Source organism: Uranotaenia lowii, chromosome 1, assembly GCF_029784155.1.
Source record: "Uranotaenia lowii strain MFRU-FL chromosome 1, ASM2978415v1, whole genome shotgun sequence".
Lineage (NCBI taxonomy): Eukaryota > Metazoa > Arthropoda > Insecta > Diptera > Culicidae > Uranotaenia > Uranotaenia lowii.
Genome location: NC_073691.1, coordinates 81,553,480 through 81,575,311, shown reverse-complemented (window position 1 = coordinate 81,575,311; position 21,832 = coordinate 81,553,480). Strand labels below are relative to the sequence as shown.

The following is a 21,832-nucleotide window of genomic DNA, read 5'->3' as shown; positions in this document are numbered from 1 at the left end:
AGTGTCTACTGCAGGAAACACAAAATCTATGATTCAATTGAATCCAGAAATCTGAAATCTGAATCTGAAATCTGAATCTGAAATCTGAATCTGAAATCTGAATCTGAAATCTGAATCTGAAATCTGAATCTGAAATCTGAATCTGAAATCTGAATCTGAAATCTGAATCTGAAATCTGAATCTGAAATCTGAATCTGAAATCTGAATCTGAAATCTGAATCTGAAATCTGAATCTGAAATCTGAATCTGAAATCTGAATCTGAAATCTGAATCTGAAATCTGAATCTGAAATCTGAATCTGAAATCTGAATCTGAAATCTGAATCTGAAATCTGAATCTGAAATCTGAATCAGAAATCTGAATCTGAAATCTGAATCTGAAATCTGAATCTGAAATCTGAAATCTGAATCTGAAATCTGAATCTGAAATCTGAATCTGAAATCTGAATCTGAAATCTGAATCTGAAATCTGAATCTGAAATCTGAATCTGAAATCTGAATCTGAAATCTGAATCTGAAATCTGAATCTGAAATCTGAATCTGAAATCTGAATCTGAAATCTGAATCTGAAATCTGAATCTGAAATCTGAATCTGAAATCTGAATCTGAAATCTGAATCTGAAATCTGAATCTGAAATCTGAATCTGAAATCTGAATCAGAAATCTGAATCTGAAATCTGAATCTGAAATCTGAATCTGAAATCTGAAATCTGAATCTGAAATCTGAATCTGAAATCTGAATCTGAAATCTTAATCTGAAATCTGAATCTGAAATCTGAATCTGAAATCTGAATCTGAAATCTGAATCTGAAATCTGAATCTGAAATCTGAATCTGAAATCTGAATCTGAAATCTGAATCTGAAATCTGAATCTGAAATCTGAATCTGAAATCTGAATCTGAAATCTGAATCTGAAATCTGAATCTGAAATCTGAATCTGAAATCTGAATCTGAAATCTGAATCTGAAATCTGAATCTGAAATCTGAATCTGAAATCTGAATCTGAAATCTGAATCAGAAATCTGAATCTGAAATCTGAATCTGAAATCTGAATCTGAAATCTGAAATCTGAATCTGAAATCTGAATCTGAAATCTGAATCTGAAATCTGAATCTGAAATCTGAATCTGAAATCTGAATCTGAAATCTGAATCTGAAATCTGAATCTGAAATCTGAATCTGAAATCTGAATCTGAAATCTGAATCTGAAATCTGAATCTGAAATCTGAATCTGAAATCTGAATCCGAAATCTGAATCTGAAATCTGAATCTGAAATCTGAATCTGAAATCTGAATCTGAAATCTGAATCTGAAATCTGAATCTGAAATCTGAATCTGAAATCTGAATCTGAAATCTGAATCTGAAATCTGAATCTGAAATCTGAATCTGAAATCTGAATCTGAAATCTGAATCTGAAATCTGAATCTGAAATCTGAATCTGAAATCTGAATCTGAAATCTGAATCTGAAATCTGAATCTGAAATCTGAATCTGAAATCTGAATCTGAAATCTGAATCTGAAATCTGAATCAGAAATCTGAATCTGAAATCTGAATCTGAAATCTGAATCTGAAATCTGAAATCTGAATCTGAAATCTGAATCTGAAATCTGAATCTGAAATCTGAATCTGAAATCTGAATCTGAAATCTGAATCTGAAATCTGAATCTGAAATCTGAATCTGAAATCTGAATCTGAAATCTGAATCTGAAATCTGAATCTGAAATCTGAATCTGAAATCTGAATCCGAAATCTGAATCTGAAATCTGAATCTGAAATCTGAATCTGAAATCTGAATCTGAAATCTGAATCTGAAATCTGAATCTGAAATCTTAATCTGAAATCTGAATCTGAAATCTGAATCTGAAATCTGAATCTGAAATCTGAATCTGAAATCTGAATCTGAAATCTGAATCTGAAATCTGAAATCTGAATCTGAAATCTGAATCTGAAATCTGAATCTGAAATCTGAATCTGAAATCTGAATCTGAAATCTGAATCTGAAATCTGAATCTGAAATCTGAATCTGAAATCTGAATCTGAAATCTGAATCTTAAATCTGAATCTGAAATCTGAATCTGAAATCTGAATCTGAAATCTGAATCTGAAATCTGAATCTGAAATCTGAATCTGAAATTTGAATCTGAAATCTGAATCTGAAATCTGAATCTGAAATCTGAATCTGAAATCTGAATCTGAAATCTGAATCTGAAATCTGAATCTGAAATCTGAATCTGAAATCTGAATCTGAAATCTGAATCTGAAATCTGAATCTGAAATCTGAATCGAAAATCTGAATCTCAAATCTGATTCTAAAATCTGAATCTGAAATCTGATTATAAAATCTGAATCTGAAATCTAAAACCAGAACCTGAAATCTGAATCTGAAATCTGAATCTGAAATCTGAATCTGAAATCTGAAATCTGAATCTGTATCTGAAATCTGAATCTGAAATCTGAATCTGAAATCTGAATCTGAAATCTGAATCTGAAATCTGAATCTAAAATCTGAATCTGAAATCTGAATCTGAAATCTGATTCCAAAATCTAAAACCAGAATCTGAAATCTGAAATCTGAATCTGAAATCTGAATCTGAAATCTGAATCTGAAATCTGAATCTGAAATCTGAATCTGAAATCTGAATCTGAAATCTGAATCTGAAATCTGAATCTGAAATCTGAATCTGAAATCTGAATCTGAAATCTGAATCTGAAATCTGAATCTGAAATCTGAATCTGAAATCTGAATCTGAAATCTAAATCTGAAATCTGAATATGAAATCTGAATATGAAATTTGAATATGAAATCTGAATCTGCAATCGGAATCTGGAATCATGAACTTTAGAAATGTTACCCATTCATTAAAATATTTATAATATAAAATATCAAAAAAGATTCAAGCAATACCTTCAACAATAAAACATTCATTTTGTTATCAGCATCCGCACAATCAATCAACAAACCACGCGGCGAGACGGCAGTTCCTCCTGCTTCTGGGTTGGGTGGTAGATTTGGTGAGCGACAAAAAGAGAGCTAAAGGATTTGTTTCTCCCGCGGCTACGTGAGGGGTGCGAGATTTGTACACCAACCTGCTGAAAACGTGGGCCAAACTGGCTGAAATCTGGCAGCATTTAGTAAATTCGAAAAACTTTGCTACAAATTTTCAAAACATCACACAAAAAGTATGTCAATCGAAAGAGGAGATTCTAATGAATCTCTAGGTATATAAAAAGTGACCTATTTGAGTTCAAATTTTAGAGAAATCACGCTATCAAAATCCCGTAAACCCACCGACACGAGGGGGAGTTTGAAAAATGACAAAAAAGATGTGAGTTTCATTACAATATACTGAACAACTGTGATTTTTGAGGAACCAACTATGTTCTACGAAAATAATAATAAAGTTAACGAAAAAAAACTAAAATTTGAATTTAGAGAATCGGTTCATTGGTAAGCGAGATACAGCAATGCAAAGCCAAAATTGGCTGACTTTTTTGGAGTGAAATTTTTTTCTACCGGAAGTTCCGGGATAGCGACCAAAACTTCCTTTGGACCACCAGAAAATTATACATCCTTGGATAGATTTATTCTTGACAATTCCAAATGTTATAAAACCAGCGCAATATTTGAAACCTGTCACAAGTTATAAGCATTCTAAAAAGAGCTCTTTTTCGGGACTTTTTTCATTCGGAATCAGCTACTGGTGATCTTGTAAAATATTTTGAATTTTTTTTTCGATATTGAGAAACTAGAATAAATTATCTAAACAATGAATTAAAATTCATTGAAATCGGTCAATATTACGGCCAGGAGAACTTACGTAAACTACAGGTCAAATTTATCTAAAATAGATTTGTACGGAAATTTTGCGAACAGCTTTGGAGGGTTAAGTGTATATTTTTTGCAGTGCAGGAATTGAACGAGAAAGTGTAAATGCTGGTTCTGATGGTGAGTTATTTATTTTGTATTTTATACTGTTTTGGACTTTTTTCTACCTATGATTTTTGATAACATTTTTTCCTTTCTCACTCAATTTCAGATAAACAAACTTGAAGCATCGTAATTTGTGACCAAAAATGGTCACTCGGAGTTTCTCGGAGTAATAATAATCGAGACCAGTGCGCTGTGCAGGATTTTTGTATCCAACCGGTCAATATGGGTGGCATTCCAGTACTGTCCCTACCGATTCGGCTTTCGAAACGAGGTCTCTCAATAAGTTTGCAACTAATGGGACCCAGTTTTTCGGAGCAGCAACTATTTCAATCAGCACGTTGGATAGAAAAAGAAGTTGAAGATTTTTAGAAAAGTATGATTTTAATATAAATATTATAAACAAATAAAGTTGAATTTTAGTTGAATTGTTTGGTTTGTTGAATTTTGTTTTTCGGGTCCATGTGTTAGGAAATATAAGTGCCCAGCGTTTTGAAAGCAAAATCGAGCTTAATTCGAAAATATATTCTTATCTGAACTTATTTTATTCAATCAAGTCGTCCTACAATTCAATAAGTTTTTAATCACAATCCAGCAAACGGTTGAAAGTGGTGTCCTAGATATGATGACGAGGCCAAGCGAAGCAAACATCCTGTTCGGAAGTTCTTGCTGCATCCGTCATCGGACCCGATTGCTGGTGTTCGAAGCTGCTTGGCCTTGCTGCTGCTGTACGGCATGTTCAACCAGGATGTAGACTTTGACGTCACGATACGGATAGCAGCTATCCCGTCAAATAACTGCCAACACCCCCAGGCCCTTTTAAGACCAACATTCATCGAAATTTCAGCAAAAAACTGACGACTCCGAAAATTTACTCGGTACGTATTAATTTAAGATTTAGATTTTCTTCAAAAGTTTTCTCAGTGCAATGCTAAATTTAAAAATAATTATGCTACCGCCCGGTGCACGAAAGAGTGTGTATCCAAAAACCGGTCCGCTGAAATGAGCAAAACCGGGCCGCGTATACTCACTTATTGGTGCGTTTGCTCTTATGTATTAATCGCAGCGCACTAAATTGGACTGCGCACTCATGACTGCGACATTTGTGCGAACTTGTACATTCAAGCGACCTGTCAAATCGGTCAAATCAGTGTAAAATCTGTCGGAGTTCTACACGCAAACCTCTTTTCAGTCAGCCTTTGTACAGATAACTGCGACTGCAAAACATTGCACTAAATCCAATTTTCAATTAAAGAGATAATAACTTACGTTATATGATCTTGTCTATCGTTGGGTTTTTATTCCACCTTCCATATTGGTCCTCGGGGGTCAAAGTACGTCTCTATGTATCTGAAAACATTTATCTAATATTTTATTATTTGTTTATATAACTTCACGCAGAGAAAACTTGGATTTTGATACAAAACAAAACTGACTTTGATTCAAAACTTTCAGTTTTTTGAATCAAACTCCTGTTTTCTTTGCATCAATGAATTATCGTTCTGATTCAAATGAATAATTTTTGAAAGAAAGAATTAATTTTTTGAACTGAATAATTTTGGACTTTGATTTTAAACAAATTCTTTGATTCAAAAAAAAATTGTTCAATTGCACATTTCGTTAAAAACAAAGTAAATTTTCTTTCAACCAAAGAAAATTGTTTTCAAAAGAAAGGAATAATTTCTTTAAATTAAAATTTTAAACTTAAAAGATATTTTGGATTGAGCAAGAACCGAATTTCGAATAAAGTTTGTCCGGTTGTGTTGAAAATCAAAACTAGTGAATCAGAGATGGTAAGTGTGTGTTAATCCATTAATCAAAAAGTGGATGTTTAAGATTTTATATAAACTCTTGCATTACAGGACCACGGCAGATTCCGCCCTACATCCAGCGGTCTGATTATCTTCGGCCCGATCTTCAGCGGTAATCACCAGTTGGATGACCACTAAAGCTAGCAACCGGAGCTGCTTCCGGAAGTCTATTGAGCGGCCCAAGAAGTATGCCCTCAGGCTAAAATTAGGATCAAAATTATAGTGAACCAGAGTTAGTGTTAATTTTGTGAATAAAAAAGAATTTTAAATGCAAATTCTTTCTTTTTATTATTCAAAATTCCTAATAGGAACTTCGGGACAACAGAAAATATTTCTTCCAATTGGAATAAAAGGAAAATGGTTCAATGAACCAATTCTTTTAAATCTAAATCTAAGTTACATTGTAGCAAACGAGAACAACTTTGCATCAAATGAAACTGTTTTTTGTTTCAAAGCACTAATATTTTGATTCAAAGATTTTTCAAAAGAAAAATTCTTTGAAACAAAGGAAATTGCCTTTGAATCAAAGAAATTTTTATTTATCCCAAAATCAAAGGAAAAAATCCTTTGTTTTTGCGGCACTTTCCTTTGAAATAAAAAATCTTTTCGCTGCGTGTTGTTTATTTGAAACGGCTCATACGTTCAAGCTTTAACTTAAGTCTAGCTCTTTTTATTATAGATGAAAATAAGATAGAAAAGGAAATATGAAAATAAAAAGAATTATAGACGGAGATCGATATAGCTTTTAGAAAAAGGTAAATTTGAATATGTAGTCCAAGTCCAGCACAGCTAGCACGTCTCTCACTGGAACGTTAGGTGGTTTTCCTTGGGACCTCACACGACTAATATATCTTATATTGTTTTTGAAAAGAAAATCAACTGAAAAAAAACCAATTTACCTTCCCGCTTTGTGCTGGTCTACTTCTTTTATGAGAAATAATGAATACTTTTTTCCTTTAAGTCAGCATTTTAAGTGAAAACCTCAGTTTTTTAAATTTGTTCTATGCGACACGCGAGAAATTTTCATTTCCTAGCCTGAAATAACTGAAAGCGAAATTACAAACCAATTTTGACACCTGGCATCCCTGCGGCTGAGTACGCATTCAAATGATTCAAACACAAATTTTAAGTAACTTTACTTATGTGTGCATAATTATAAAAATTGCTGCAAGGGTTGATGTTTTGATTGTGATTTTTTTGAGAAAAAAAAACAAGTTTGTTGGGAAAGAATTTTAAATTTCCGAAAAATAAAACTTCAAATTAAAATAATGGCTGACGAATACGAGCATGTAAGTAAAGGGAAGTTGAAGCTCAAATGTGATTCGGATTCGAAGAAGAAGAAAAAGAAGAAGAGCAAAAGCAAGGACAAGGAAAAACTTCGCGAAAAGGTTGAAAAAACTCTGGAACAGAGCGGAGGCTCATCATCCACGGCCAGCAGCAGCAATAACCAGAGTCGTCCTCAGGGTCGGGTGCTTACAAAAGCTGAACAGTCCTTCAAACAAATGCAAGAAAAAATGGTAGGTGAAATGATTACACAATTGAATTCAATACCTTTTTATGTCAATTATATTTTGTTTTTCTCACAGCAAAAAAAGCGAATAATGGAAAAGGCTTCAATGACCCACAAACAGCGAGTGGAAAAATTCAACCAACACCTGGACAGTTTGACAGAGCATTTCGACATTCCGAAAGTTTCCTGGACGAAGTAAATCGATTTCGATTTGGATTCAATCTCTGTTTTTTACGTTTATAATAAGTTAAACAAAATTTACTGAAAAACAATCGAACTTCGGCAAAAAAAATCTTTCTCTCAACTTTTTTTTTCTTCCGACAGTCCAGTAAATAAATTATATGTAGTCATAATTGAAACAAAATATCCGTAATGTAATTTAGTTAATAAGCAATAAATTACAAAATTTAATGTTAAGCATTTAAAAATAGCATACAGACATTCAACTTTATTCGTTCTCCACATGCTTATATCATCAAGCCTTTTAATCGCTTTAAACATTTCAAAAAACAGTTTTGAGCACTATCAGATTGGCTGAACAACGGAATGAATAACATAATCTCAAATTCAATTTGAAAAACTTACGGCGTGTTCGTAAATTGATTTTTTCTATCGAAGTGATTTTTTTTATCGATGCTGGCGTTCGTAAATTCCAAACAAACGTATGCAAAAGCATATGGAAAGTGATTTGACATCTACCAAACAAATCAATCGACTGATGCATCACCCAAAAAAATCAATTTACGAACGCGCCGTTATTATACTTTCAGGCGTTTATTCTTAGGGAATGTATATTTGAAAAAAGGTCTGAATGTTTATCAGATAAGAGTTAAGAAATGTTCGTTGGGGAAATAAGTAAAAATTCAATACAGATTTCCCCCAATTTGACTGATTGACGAACATGTATTTGCAACCTTGTCAGCTATGAGTACAGACCGAAGTCGATTGATTGTTCGTGGTCCGTAGTTTCTGCCAGAAAATTTAATATTTCCTTTTCGTGTTCCTTTCCTTGATCGATTTCCTTAACCGGAACTAATAGTTAATTGTAACCGACAGGCTGCGTTAAAGTTAATAAATTACAAATTACAAATCCTTCGGGATAAGGATTTCATAAATGGAAAACTTTGCAACACGTTTGGTCGGGTTTTGCCGAAAAGTTGGCAACTCTCGAAATGAACCATCCAGAAGTCATCAAATCAACTGTGGCAATAAGTTTGTTCAATTTAAAATCAAGGATGAAGAAATAGAGCAGTTTTTTTAAAAGTAATTGCTAAATTACAAAAGTTAGTAAAACAACCAGATTCGTGGTTATTTGATTTATCCATGTATATATGTCAGGTGAGCTTTCATTACGTCGAATGAAAGAAAATTTGAAAAACTAAGATTTTCACTTGAAAAGCTTTATTATAGCATTATCTACCTAAATGATTAATAAACAAAAATCAATTCAAACCCCTTGAACATCTTCCAGTTGACAGAAACCAGTTGAAACCAATTTTTACCATTTTTACCAACGATTGAACGAAGCTAATAACGACAAAATGAACGGAAAGAAGAAAAGTCATGCAGCGCGTAAAAGAAACAAAGAAGGTTCATCCGTCAAAATATCCCATAATGAACGCCACCCTCATCGTCGATCAGTCTGTTTTCAACTTTTCAACAATAACAACCTACATTTGCATGCAGGCAAAGCTTAATTATCGGGGAAGATGATTACTTTGAATTTAGTTACAAGTGAATTTCCTGTTATCGTAATCGCGAAAAAACATTTACGAACGCTGATGCACATCTGATAGGCCCCAGGGCGGTGTTTATCAGTTTTGCATGCTTGAGAAAATCGCTTCCGATGAAGGGTTTTAGCGACGGAATTTGCAGCACCTAGGGGAGGAAACAATAAATTAGGTATTGGATTTGTGGATCCCGGAAGAGGGGAACCAGAACAGTGCGTAGAAAATCGAAAGTGCTACGGACTACGGACAGCTAAGTGATCGGGTCGGGTCAGCCCTCAATTCGATATCATCCTCGCGTTACGGTCGATGGAATAATCGCGTGAAAATGGTCTTATAGATTTTTGCCAGAGTGTGCCTCTCTCTATTCCACCTCGTCGTCGGTTATTGCCTGCCTTGTGATCCGAATAAAGTATAAAGGGATTGGCACGAGTCTATTAGCTCCCTATGGTAGAAGCTGGACGGGAGAAACAAATACTTAATGTAAATTTATTCACCTGAATGGTCGAAAGTCCAATAGTGCTGGTCAGTTTATTCAACGGTGAGCTTTAAAGGAGCCTTCTCCGGGCTCCAGAAGAAGAAACAAAAGTCAGCCAGACAGGCACTAAGCCAAGGAGAAAGATAAACCGTACTTTTTAGTTGCCGAAAAGTGGCGTAGGTGGTATTTTTCGTTGGCCGAATTCCTTCACCTTATTGTGTGGATACCTACATCTCTATAGAAGTGGCCATTTCGAGGTTACCAGATATCTTTGGAGAGCAGTCAGTGGCTTGTGTGTCAATATAGTGTTTGTGGTGGTGGTGGGGTGGTGGGACAAAATAATGCTTCCGTGGTGGTCGGCGACAACGGAAACGACATCAGAACCATGAAGGCTGCAGCCACCGGAAGCAGACGGCCCGGACAGAAAATGTCCAAACAGCAGGGCAAATATGAGTTGCTTAAGGAGGACGTTAGTTTAAGGTAAGCGTCAATGGTTTGATCTAGCAGTGAATTTGAAGCTTGATTACTCACTAAATATTAATAGATGTTTAAAAACATTCAATGCTGTCACAAAAAGAATTTTAGAAACCTACAATTATTTTAATTGAGGTAGGTACCCCGTGGCAAAATTATGAGAAAACAGTTGTAAATTGTTAGACAGGGAGCACTTTCGGAGTGGAAAGGAGAGACACAAAATACAACCAACACGTTCTGTGGTTAAAACTGGAATGACTTTATTTTGCGTAACCCGCTTGTTTATAAACACGAAAAACTCTTAGCGTTGCACTGCGTGTGTTGCTTTGATCGGCAAATGCCAACACTCCTCCTCAACACACGCTTTTCATGCCTCTGCGTTGCACCGACCCATAATCGTCGCCTTGACTACGATGACCCTCTTCCGGTTTCGCTCGACGACCATCATCCGGCACGCTCGACGACAACCTCTGTCCTACCCGACGACCTCCCTCCCGTGTCTCTTGGCTTGTAGACCTCCAGCTGGCTTCCCGGTCCGACGACCCACCAGGCTCCTGGTCCGACAACCTCACACGGTTCTGGCTCGACGACGTTCCTTTAGATTCTCGGCGCTGGCTCGTCCTCCCATTGGCTTCCTCCTGGCTGGATACTGATTCCACTCTTCTTTTCCACTAGTGCTGGGCCCATAACCTGTTGGACAGGGAGCACTTTCGCAGTGGAAGCGTGCTGGGCCCATAACCTGTTAGACAGGGAGCACTTTCGGAGTGGAAAGGAGAGACACAAAATACAACCAACACGTTCTGTGGTTAAAACTGGAATGACTTTATTTTGCGTAACCCGCTTGTTTATAAACACGAAAAACTCTTAGCGTTGCACTGCGTGTGTTGCTTTGATCGGCAAATGCCAACACTCCTCCTCAACACACGCTTTTCATGCCTCTGCGTTGCACCGACCCATAATCGTCGCCTTGACTACGATGACCCTCTTCCAGTTTTAACCTTCAAACAGTTAGTTTGTTCTCTCCTTTCCACTCCGAAAGTGCTCCCTGTCCAACATAAATGCTGACTTCCTTAGAGATTGCTGGAAGAAAAGATAAATTTGTTAAATTTTGTATTTATTCTTTCGACTTGATTATTTCGTCAACACATCACATTCAGTCACAGTCTCGCTTAAACCGCGCTCTCGAACGGTTGATTTTCTTCCTCGCTCCGTGAAGTGGTGTACGATAGTTAGCTAGTCTTTCTAGAACACGGACATCCTTCCGACATTCCAAACACTTGAAAATTTTCCACGCGTCGCGCAGAACTTTGCTGCATTTTTTCAGTGACATTGTGTATTGTGAAATTGACTTCTGATTGAACTCTTTTTGAATTTCCCGCCGTTATGGCGGCTCGAAACCCACCTTGGGGTGGGCAAACCGATGCCGGACAAGCTTTTCGAAGAACTCTCCCGTCATGGATGGATCCAAATGGAATGCATGGAGATTTGCAATTTCTATTGATGAAACCAGCCGATAAAGTGAAGCTTCCAGCTAATCCATTTATAATTGCTAAATCTATCGATCGTGTGGTGGGTAAAATCGAAGGTGCGAATCCTATCGATAGTGGTAACTGTTATCTACTAAAAGTGCGTAGCCCAGACCAGTTCAGCAAATTGGAACGTATGACGGAGCTTATTGACGGAACCCCCGTCACCGTTAGCTCCCATCCTACATTGAACACTTGCCAACGCGTAGTTTCGTGCCGGGAAGTTTTTGGACTCTCGGATAAGGAAATCCTCGATAATCTACTTGACCAACATGTAATAAAAGTGTACCGTTTTGTGAAAAAAGTTGACGGCAAGGAGGAACCAACAAATTCTATGGTTCTTACATTTAGAGGAACAATTCCTCCAACACACGTTTATTTTGGGTACGTTAGGGTTCCAACTCGGGCATATTACCCTCGACCACTTATGTGTCTCAAGTGCGGCAAATTTGGTCACACCAAACTTCGTTGCAAACATCCTGAAATATGCCTTGTTTGCGGTGATTCTCCCTCTCATCCTGACTGTCCGAAATCTCCCCACTGTGTTAATTGCGATGGTTCGCATTCCGTAAGAGATCGCTCTTGCCCTGTACAACAAGAAGAGCAAGAAATTGTCCGAATCCGGGTTGACCTGGGAATTTCTCAGGCAGCTGCGGTTAAGGAATTCCGTTCTCGATGTCTCTCTGCCCAAAAAGTCCCCAGTAAAATCCAACAGCGGTTAGTAATAACCAAACCAAAAGCCACAGCAGATGAAAAGGATGCCCGCATTCTTCAGTTGGAACAACAAATTGCCGTTCTCACTGCTCGCCTAAACGAACTCCAACCTATGACCGATTTTGACTCCGAAACCGACAACAAATCCTCTGACAGTTCTGTCACCACCATGGTGACCGAAACCAGCGAAAACACCTCATCTACAACCAGATCCACAACCAAACGGAACCGAGGCTCCCAAAAATCATCTGATGATTCCCAAAAATCATCTGATGATTCCCAGAAAAAACCCATTACACCGAAGAAGAAACGAGCTCTACCAACCAGTAAGTCTAACATAACTGAACGACCCCATGGTAAAGAACCCTCCTAGGCTTCCTTCTAAAATTTGGTAAGTTTAAACCCCTTATTCTATCACCATGGCTGACACATCAAATATCAATCCTCCAGATACATCCCTCCAGAATAACGTTCCCTCTCACGAAGCCCTATCTTTGAACTTTAATTCCCAAACAACAAGCTCCCTCAATGTCCCAGATTCCTCTTCCCCCAGAACTCCCACTCCAATACGTAAAACCCCTTTCGCTCTACAGTGGAACCTACGAGGTCTAAGAGCACGAGCTCTTGAAATTCCATTACTGATTAATGAATTTTCACCTATTATCCTTGCCTTTCAAGAAACCCTTGCTCATCCAAATCAGATCTCCGAAACTTTCATCAAAGGATATAAACTATATTTGACTACCAACCCTGGTCAAGGATCTGGTATCGGTGTTAAAACAGGCTACCCCTTTTCCAATATTCCCATTGATTCCCCTTTAAATGCAGTTTGCATCCGTCTAAAATCCCCCTTCGAAATAACAGTGCTATCGATCTACATCTCACCCGAAAAATCCTTTAATGACTACTCCAAAGAACTGGAAGAACTATTAGAACAGCTACCTCAACCAGTGCTCATCTTAGGGGACTTTAATGCACACTCCACCAGTTGGGGCTGTCATAGAACCGACAGAAAGGGTTCTTTTACTGAAAATTTCTGTTGTTCCAAAAACATCACATTATTAAATAACCTCCTGCCTACTAGAGTTGACCCCTCCACCGGAAACACCTCTTCCTTAGATCTGAGCCTAGTATCCTGGCACATCGCCTCAAAATTCAGTTGGAGAGTCCTGGACGACACCCATGGGAGCGATCACTATCCAATAATAATTTCCCTCGAACACTCTGCTCCAAAAGTAGCCACAAGACCGCGTTGGAAGTATGAAGACGCCGATTGGGTCGGATATCAAATTGATATAGAACGAGCCCTTGACACAGATCCCCATCACACCCCTGAATCTTTTTCCCAACTTCTTTTTGATATTGCTGCTTTACATATCCCACGAACTACTGGCGTACCTGGCAAACGATCTGTCCCATGGTGGGGCCCTGAAGTCCGGGACGCCATAAAACTCCGCCGGAAAAAACTCCGCGCGCTGAGACGCCTCTCAGCTGACCATCCCAACAAAGAAACAGCTCTTAATGAATACAAGACCGCACGCTCAGCTGCCCGGGCAGCTATCAAAACCGCTAAAAGTAACAGTTGGAAAGAATTCGTCGAGGGGATCAATCCTGACACACCTTCTGCCAAATTGTGGGAAAAGATTAAACGCCTGAGTGGCTCCAATCGCACAAGTCGTTTCCAGCTTCTGATTAACCAACAGTACTCAAACGATCCATCTCTTTTAGCCGAATCCTTTTGCCAACACTTCTCATCCATCTCATCTCCTGACCCTTCCAACAACAGCAACTCCCCCATTGATTTTAAAACCGACTTAATCCTTGAATACAATTCCGATTTTACCTCACATGAACTTGATATAGCCCTCCAAAAGGTGAAGGGGCGATCGGCTGGACAGGACGAAATTGGGTATCCCCTATTAAAAAACCTTCCACCCGTTGGTAAAGCATATCTTCTTCGAATACTGAACAAAATCTGGGATATCGGAGAAATTCCAGTACAATGGAAAGAAGGATTAATCATTCCCATCCCCAAGCCGCAGCAAGATCTACACCTTATTAACAGTTTCCGCCCCATAACCCTTTTGAGCTGTTCGGGGAAAATTCTCGAACGAATGGTAAAACGACGTCTTGTGTCCGTTATTGAATCTAGAAACCTTCTGGACACCCGACAATATGGTTTTCGTCCCGGATGCTCAACTGATGACCACCTTACTATGTTTGAAAAAACCCTTGACGATGCCCGAGAAAGACGCCACCACGTTGAGTGCCTATCCTTAGATATTTCCAAGGCCTTCGATAGGGTCTATAGACACAAAATACTATCTACTATTAAAGAATGGGGAATCCTTGGTAGAATGGGACTCTTCATGCAAAGCTTCTTATCAGAACGAAAAGCCAGAGTCTTCATTGATGGCAAACTATCCTCGTCCAGAGTCATCGAAAACGGCGTGCCACAGGGGTCAGTCATTGCCCCAACACTGTTCCTAATTGCAATGCAATCGCTGTTTAAAATTGTCCCAGAAAACATCCAAATTCTTATTTATGCCGACGACATCACCCTCTTTTCTATCTCTCCCTTTTCTCTGCTAACAAGAAAACGTCTTCAAACTGCTGTTGATAAAATAGCTAACTGGGCCCCTACTATGGGTTTTAACTTTGCCCCCGACAAGTCTAACCTAATGCACTTTAGCCACAAGAAGAGAAGACTGAACAGACACCCTCCCCTCGTGATGGACAGCAAAACCATTCCCCTTGTCCACGGAGCCCGCATCTTGGGCGTCTGGGTGGACGATCGTCTTAGATTTGCACGTCACTGTAACAGAGTCCGTCAAGCTTCCTTTCCCAAACTTAACATTCTCAGAAAGGTGTGTAGTGCCAGTGGCGCTGGTTCTCGCGCGTCGCTGTTTCGATTTCTCCACGGATGGCTTTTGCCAACAATGCTTCACGGTTTCGGCATATATATAATTCTTTATTTGAAACGGCTCATACGTTTAAGTTTTAAGGAGCCACACTCGTTTTTTGTTTTTTACAATCATTTTCTTAGTCTAGCACTTTTGTTAAAAGAAAAAAGAAGACAGATAGGGAAATATGAAAATAAAATAGGGTTATAGACGGAGATCGATAGCTTTTAGAAAGATGTAGATTTCGATCATGTAGTCCAAATCTAGCACAGCTAGCACGTCTCTCACTGGAACATAGGGTGGTTTTCCTCGGGCCCGAAGGGAGTCTATGAAAGTCGTTCTAGCGACAAGATGGACCTCACACGACCAAACAATATGCTCGATGTCGTGGTAACCTTGGCCGCAACTGCACAAATTGCTGCCAGCAATATCAAAACGAAAGAGTACCGCGTCTAAGGGATAATGATTGGACATGAGACGGGAAAATATACGAATAAAATCCCGACTCAGGTCCAACCTATTAAACCAGGGTTTGAGGCTAACCTTTGGGATAATCGAGTGAAGCCACCGACCCAACTCATCCTCGTCCCATTTGCGCTGCCAGTTGACAAGAGAGTTTCTTCGAACTAAAAAGTAAAATTCGTTGAAGACGATTTCACGCTGATGCGTGTCGCCTTCCATCGCCCCCACCTTTGCCAGAGAGTCTGCTCTCTCATTGCCCGCTATCGAACAATGTGAGGGGACCCAAACAAAGGTGACGACAAAGCATCTACTTGATAAAGCACTCAGAATATCCCGTATCTTCCCGAGGAAATACGGTGAGTGCTTTCCTGGTCTTATTGAACGGATAGCTTCAACAGAGCTGAGACTGTCCGTTACAATATAGTAGTGTTCAACGGGACGTGAGCCTACATTTTCTAAGGCCCAATAAATTGCTGCTAACTCCGCAATGTATACTGAGCATGGAGATTGAAGACTGTACGAAGCACTAGTAATCTGGTTGAACACTCCAAATCCCGTTGATTCTTCGATAAGGGACCCGTCAGTAAAGTACATTTTGTCAGCGTCGACGTGTCTATATTTAGCATCGAAAATTCTTGGAATCAAAAGTGGACGATGCGAATCCGGGATTCCACGAATTTCTTGCTGCATAGACAAATCAAACTGGACAGAAGAGTTGTCGTAGTCTGGAATGAAAACACGAGTTGGAGAGTACGAAGAAGGATTTACCTGCATGGACATGAAGACATGGTATATAGACATAAATCTGATTTGAAGATTTTGCTCAAGTAGCCTTTCAAAATTTGCGATCACCAATGGGTTCATGACCTCACACCTGATGAGGAACCGGAGTGATAATAAATTGAATCGATCTTTTAGTGGGAGTATGCCTGCCAAAACTTCGAGACTCATGTTATGCGTTGAGGGCATACAGCCCAAAGCGATGCGAAGACAACGGTATTGTATACGCTCGAGTTTGATAAGGTGAGTTTTAGCAGCTGACTGGAAACAGAAGCTACCGTATTCCATCACTGAGAGAATTGTTGTTCGATACAATTTTAAAAGATCTTCTGGATGGGCTCCCCACCAGGTGCCAGTGATTGATCGGAGAAAATTGATTCTTTGTTGGCATTTTCCTTTCAGATACTCAATATGGGCCCTCCAGGTACACTTGGAATCAAACCAAACCCCAAGATACTTAAAACACCTCGATTGAGTGATCGTTCGGCCTAGGAGTTGAAGCTTAGGTTGAGCAGGTCTACGTTTTTTAGAGAAAACAACCATCTCCGTTTTCTGAGGGGAAAACTCAATCCCAAGCCCCAAAGCCCAGGAAGACAATTTGTCTAAAGTATCTTGTAAAGGTCTGTGCAGATGAGACTCAGTAGATCCTGTGACAGATACCACGCCGTCATCTGCAAGTTGTCTTAGAGTGCAGCCTTCAGAGAGACAACTGTCGATGTCACTCACGTAAAAGTTGTACAGAAGTGGACTCAAACATGAACCCTGCGGAAGGCCCATGTATGAGATTCTTCTAACTGCAATATCTCCGTGAGCAAAGTTCAGATGTTTCTCACAAAGCAAGCTGTATAAGATGTTATTCAAAAGAGGAGGCAGACCCCGGGAGTGCAATTTGTCTGACAACACCTCTATTGAGACTGCATCAAAAGCTCCCTTTATGTCTAGGAACACTGAAGCCATTTGCTCACGTTTTGCGTACGCCATTTGTATCTCTGAAGACAGCAAAGCAAGACAATCGTTTGTTCCTTTGCCCCTTCGAAACCCAAATTGAGTATCTGAAAGGAGATCATTTGTTTCCACCCATTTATCCAGTCGGAATAAAATCATTTTCTCCAACAATTTCCGGATGCAAGACAGCATCGCTATTGGACGGTATGAATTAAAATCGGAAGCAGGTTTCCCAGGCTTTTGGATAGCAATAACTCTCACTTGTCTCCAATCTTCTGGAACAATGTTATGCTCCAAGAATTGATTAAATAAATTCAACAAGCGAAATTTAGCGGCATCCGGAAGATTTTTCAACAAGTTGAATTTTATTTTATCAATTCCCGGAGCTGAATTGTTACAAGAGAGGAGAGCAAGTGAGAATTCCACCATCGAAAAGTTTGAATCCAGATCGCATCTATCCGAGGGCACACTTCGGATGATTTTCTGCACAGGTGTGGAATCTGGACAGATTTTCCGTGCAAAATTGAAAATCCATTTATGCGATTGTTCTTCACTTTCGTTCGTGGAAGAACGATTACGCATGCTCCGTGCCACATTCCACAAAGTGCCTAAGGATGTTTCCCGCGACAAACCTTCAACAAAATTTCGCCAATGCGCACGTTTTTTCCCCTTGATCAGGTTTTTGAATTGCTGCTCAAGAGAAAAGTACGCGTTGAAGTTATCCAGGGTTCCGTGTTTCCGAAAAACTTTGAAAGCGTTCGATTTGTCCACGTAAAGTTTAGTACACTGACTGTCCCACCATGGATTGGGAGGCCTTCGGCGAACAGATGGATCTGGGATGGGTTTCGTTTGGGATTGAACTGCACTTTCATAAATCAAGCGAGCAAGAAAAGTATATTCCTCCAACGGAGGTAATACGTCCACAGAATTGATGGTTGAAATAATTGTGTCCGAGTACTTTTTCCAGTCGATGTGTCTTGTGAGATCATATGCCATGTTTGTTGAGTTTGAAGTGTTGACCCCATTGGTGATTGAAATTTTGATAGGCAAGTGATCACTACCATTGGGATCGGGGATTACCTTCCACTGGCAATCCAATGATAGTGAATTTGAGCAGAGTGAGAGGTCAATTGCACTTGGTCTTGCAGGAGGTTTAGGTACCCGTGTTTTTTCACCCGTGTTCAAAATTGTTAAATTGAAACTGTCACAAATGTCATAAATAAGAGTAGAACGACTATCGTCAATTTGTTCTCCCCAGACAGTTCCATGTGAGTTGAAGTCACCCAGGATCAACCTTGGCTCAGGAAGTACTGAGCACAGGTCCTCTAGGTGACTTCGATCCACTGCAACTCTATGAGGCCAGTACAAACTGACAACGCATAAGTCCTTACCTCTTATAGTTGTATGACATGCAACAGCTTCAATTCCTCCTGATAAAGGGAGGTGGATTCTATAAAAGGAGTGGCGCTTATTGATCCCCAAAAGCACCCCTCCATAAGAATCGTTGCGATCCAGACGGATAATGTTAAAATCGTGGAATGAGATGTTTGATTGAGAAGAAAGCCATGTTTCGGAAAGGGCAAAAATATCGCAACTAGTTTCATAAAGAAGAAATTTGAACGGATCCAGTTTTGGGATTATACTACGACAATTCCACTGTAGAACAGTGATATCTCCGACCTCTCGGCTTAACTTAGCCTTCGAGAGAGATAAACACTGAAAGAAGGGGCCAAGTTTGCATCAACTGCTTTAAAAATGTCTTTACTATAGGAAGCAACGCAGAAACGATGCCTCTTATCGATTCAGATACGTTGAAGAACGATAATAGTCCATTTAAGATGTCGCTCAACTTAAAAATACCCGATTGAGTTGTTGGCTCAACCGGTACAGTGTTAGATTTTGGGGGTTTCGGAGTCTCCGCTGCTTTTGGTTTATTTAGGGGTACAAAATTCATGGGGAATCCAGGCGGAATGGCTTTTTCTTTTCCCGAAGTAGATGGCTTTTGTCCATCATCGATGGAAGAGCTAAATGTTGGAATTTTCCTTGGAATTCTGGGTTTTTTCGGAGCTGGTTTAGAACGTTTTCGAGAGTTCGCAACAAAAACAATAGGATGATCTTCATCAGTCGTGTCAGTATCTCCATTTTCAACTGGCAGCACTGAAAAAATGTTACTTATCTGAGGCTGAGTCGGGGGAGAAGCGCTCTTTAAAATAGCGGCGTAAGAACGATTGGATCGTTCTTTCAAAGAGCGCCTCTCCTTATCCCAGCGACTCTTAAATGCCTCGCACACAGAGATATCATGAGGAGAGCCTCCGCAATAGATACATTTCTGCTCTATTGCTGAGCACGCTCCTTCCTCATGATTCTCTCCGCAACGAGAGCACCGTGCTTTATTGCAACAATGGGACTCGGTATGTCCCATTTTGATGCACTTTTTGCAACTCATTGGGCGAGGCACAAAGAGTCGCACAGGAAGCCTCAACATTCCGCCAATCAAGACGTAGTGAGGGAGGGCGGTACCTGCGAAGGTAACACGAAATGAGGCTGAAGGCGAGTACCCTTTAACTCCGTTCACGACGTTGGCAGTTTTAAGTTGACGGCAATCCAAGATTTCGACCGAAGTCGAATCAAGGCCTTTAAACTTACCAACGCCGTTGGATTTAATGTATTCTTCCTCCAGACTCATTTCCGTTATCACACCCTCGATCTCTACGTTTCGAGACGGAATGAAAACATGATACTCAAGCTTAAAGAAATTGCTGACAACAATTTCATTGGCAGCTTTCCGGTCAGCCACAACAACGCGCAACTTGTCTGGTCGCACCTTAGTTATGCTGGTCACGGAGGTCCACCTCGCCAGATCTTTAGTTATCTGAATAACATTGAGTCGTTTTCCACCGGTTTTGGGCCGGATGAAAACCACCCAAGGCCCATTGAAAGTTGAACCATCTGTGTAGGTTCGGAGCCGGGTTGGTCTACTATTAACTGTGGGTGATACAAGATTATCTTCCATCAGAGCATGGGAAGCATTTGATGGACCAGCAACCGCCGAATCCTCCAAATACTCCTCATCCTCGTAGGTGACACTTTCGTCATCCACAGTTAACGGGTGAAGCCCCCCGCCTTCGCTCATATTTTCAAACGGAGACACGAATGCCTTCCGTGTTAAATATATGAGCGAAGCACAACACGATCAAAATATAAAGGGAAAGAAGATAGAAAGTAGAGAAAGTTAAAATAGAGAAAAATAACTTACAGTTTTTCAAGCACTTCTTAATGACTAATTGTTTTCAGTGTTTTTTCTCTTTGGTATACACCACAAAACCACGTGGTACTCCGTTGATCGAAGCTGGCTTTGGCGATGACAACGGCAACCCTTCGTCTTCGGTTGATTAGTGGGCTGGATGCAATGAAAACGACCAATCCAATATCGAGTTGTGCAATACACCCGCTATCCGCTTACGGAAGTCAAAACCGGATCCTTCGGATAATTACCCAAACAGTATATAACCTGGAATTATTGGGGGGGCGTAAATTACACACCTCTGCTGATGGTCCCGATGCTGATGATGATTGCCAAACAAAATGATGCTCCTGTTTCGGTGTGTGGAATCAGCGTTATCGGTAGCAAACACAGATTGGCCACCTCCGATGCTGATGAACCGGCAATTGACGACCGGATCGACAGATGATTTCTCCTTGGGGAATCCGCACTGTACGACAGCAACAGCACTTCGATTGCGTGACGAAAAAACACACCCGACACGGTAGCGAATTAAAAACACATCCGCACTTGACGAGCAATTGGGATGGAATGACGGTTTCGGCATGTTCAGTGTTGGAGGTGATCATATTAAGGAAAGTCTAGAACCAGTATTTAACCAAGCCGTCCGTATTATAAGTGGTGCTTTCAAAAGTAGTCCTATTCTGTCCCTCATGGCCGAAAGTGGACAGATTCCCTTCGAATATATCCTCTGCAAAAACCTAACTACCAAAGCTATCCGTTGGTTGTCCTACGGTCGGGACCCTGATGTCCCTCTGATCAGGCGAGCTAGTAACCTCTTACAGAAATACCAAGGATCTCTCCCTGACATAGCACCCCGCCCTGAACCCAGATCCCGCAAGTTTAACTCCCCGATTCCACAGGTTGACTTAAGCCTTCTTTCCAAAATACGCGCAGGAGGTAGCTCCGCAGTCGCCCTGTCATATTTCCATCATCTGGTAGAGAGAAAATATAAACATCTTCCTAAATTTTACACCGACGGCTCAAAAACCACTGATGGTCGTGTAGGTTGTGGTGTCTTCAGTAACAATGCTAGCGTAACTCTTGCCCTACCACCTAAGTGCTCTGTATTCAGCTCAGAGGCCTTTGCCATTTTGAGAGCTGCACATGACCTTTGCCCCCATTCAAGATCTGTCATTTTTTCCGATTCGGCTAGTGCTTTGAAGGCTGTTCTGGCCGGAAATATAAAACACCCATGGATAAGCGACCTATCCGCTCTGGCTCTCCAGAAAAACATTACTTTATGCTGGATACCCGGCCACGCCGGCATCCAGGGCAACGAAGCCGCTGA

General features: G+C 40.0%; 2 protein-coding genes across 2 annotated transcripts in view; both read left to right on the top strand.

The window, feature by feature from the left end:
- The first annotated feature begins 6,923 nt into the window (after positions 1 to 6,923).
- Positions 6,924 to 7,539, top strand: LOC129749499 (protein FAM32A). Its single transcript, XM_055744473.1, has 2 exons — positions 6,924 to 7,256; positions 7,326 to 7,539. Exons 1-2 carry the CDS (start codon positions 7,008 to 7,010, stop codon positions 7,446 to 7,448), a joined length of 372 nt encoding a protein of 123 aa, XP_055600448.1. The 5' UTR covers positions 6,924 to 7,007; the 3' UTR covers positions 7,449 to 7,539.
- Positions 7,540 to 8,906: 1,367 nt separating this feature from the next.
- The window catches only part of LOC129749468 (chitinase-like protein 3), a 66,235-nt gene continuing 53,309 nt past the window's right edge, over positions 8,907 to 21,832 (top strand). Inside the window, exon 1 of the mRNA XM_055744446.1 lies at positions 8,907 to 9,934. Coding sequence (XP_055600421.1) covers positions 9,840 to 9,934 — 95 coding nt within the window. The 5' untranslated portion in view covers positions 8,907 to 9,839. The remainder of the gene's footprint in view (positions 9,935 to 21,832) is intronic.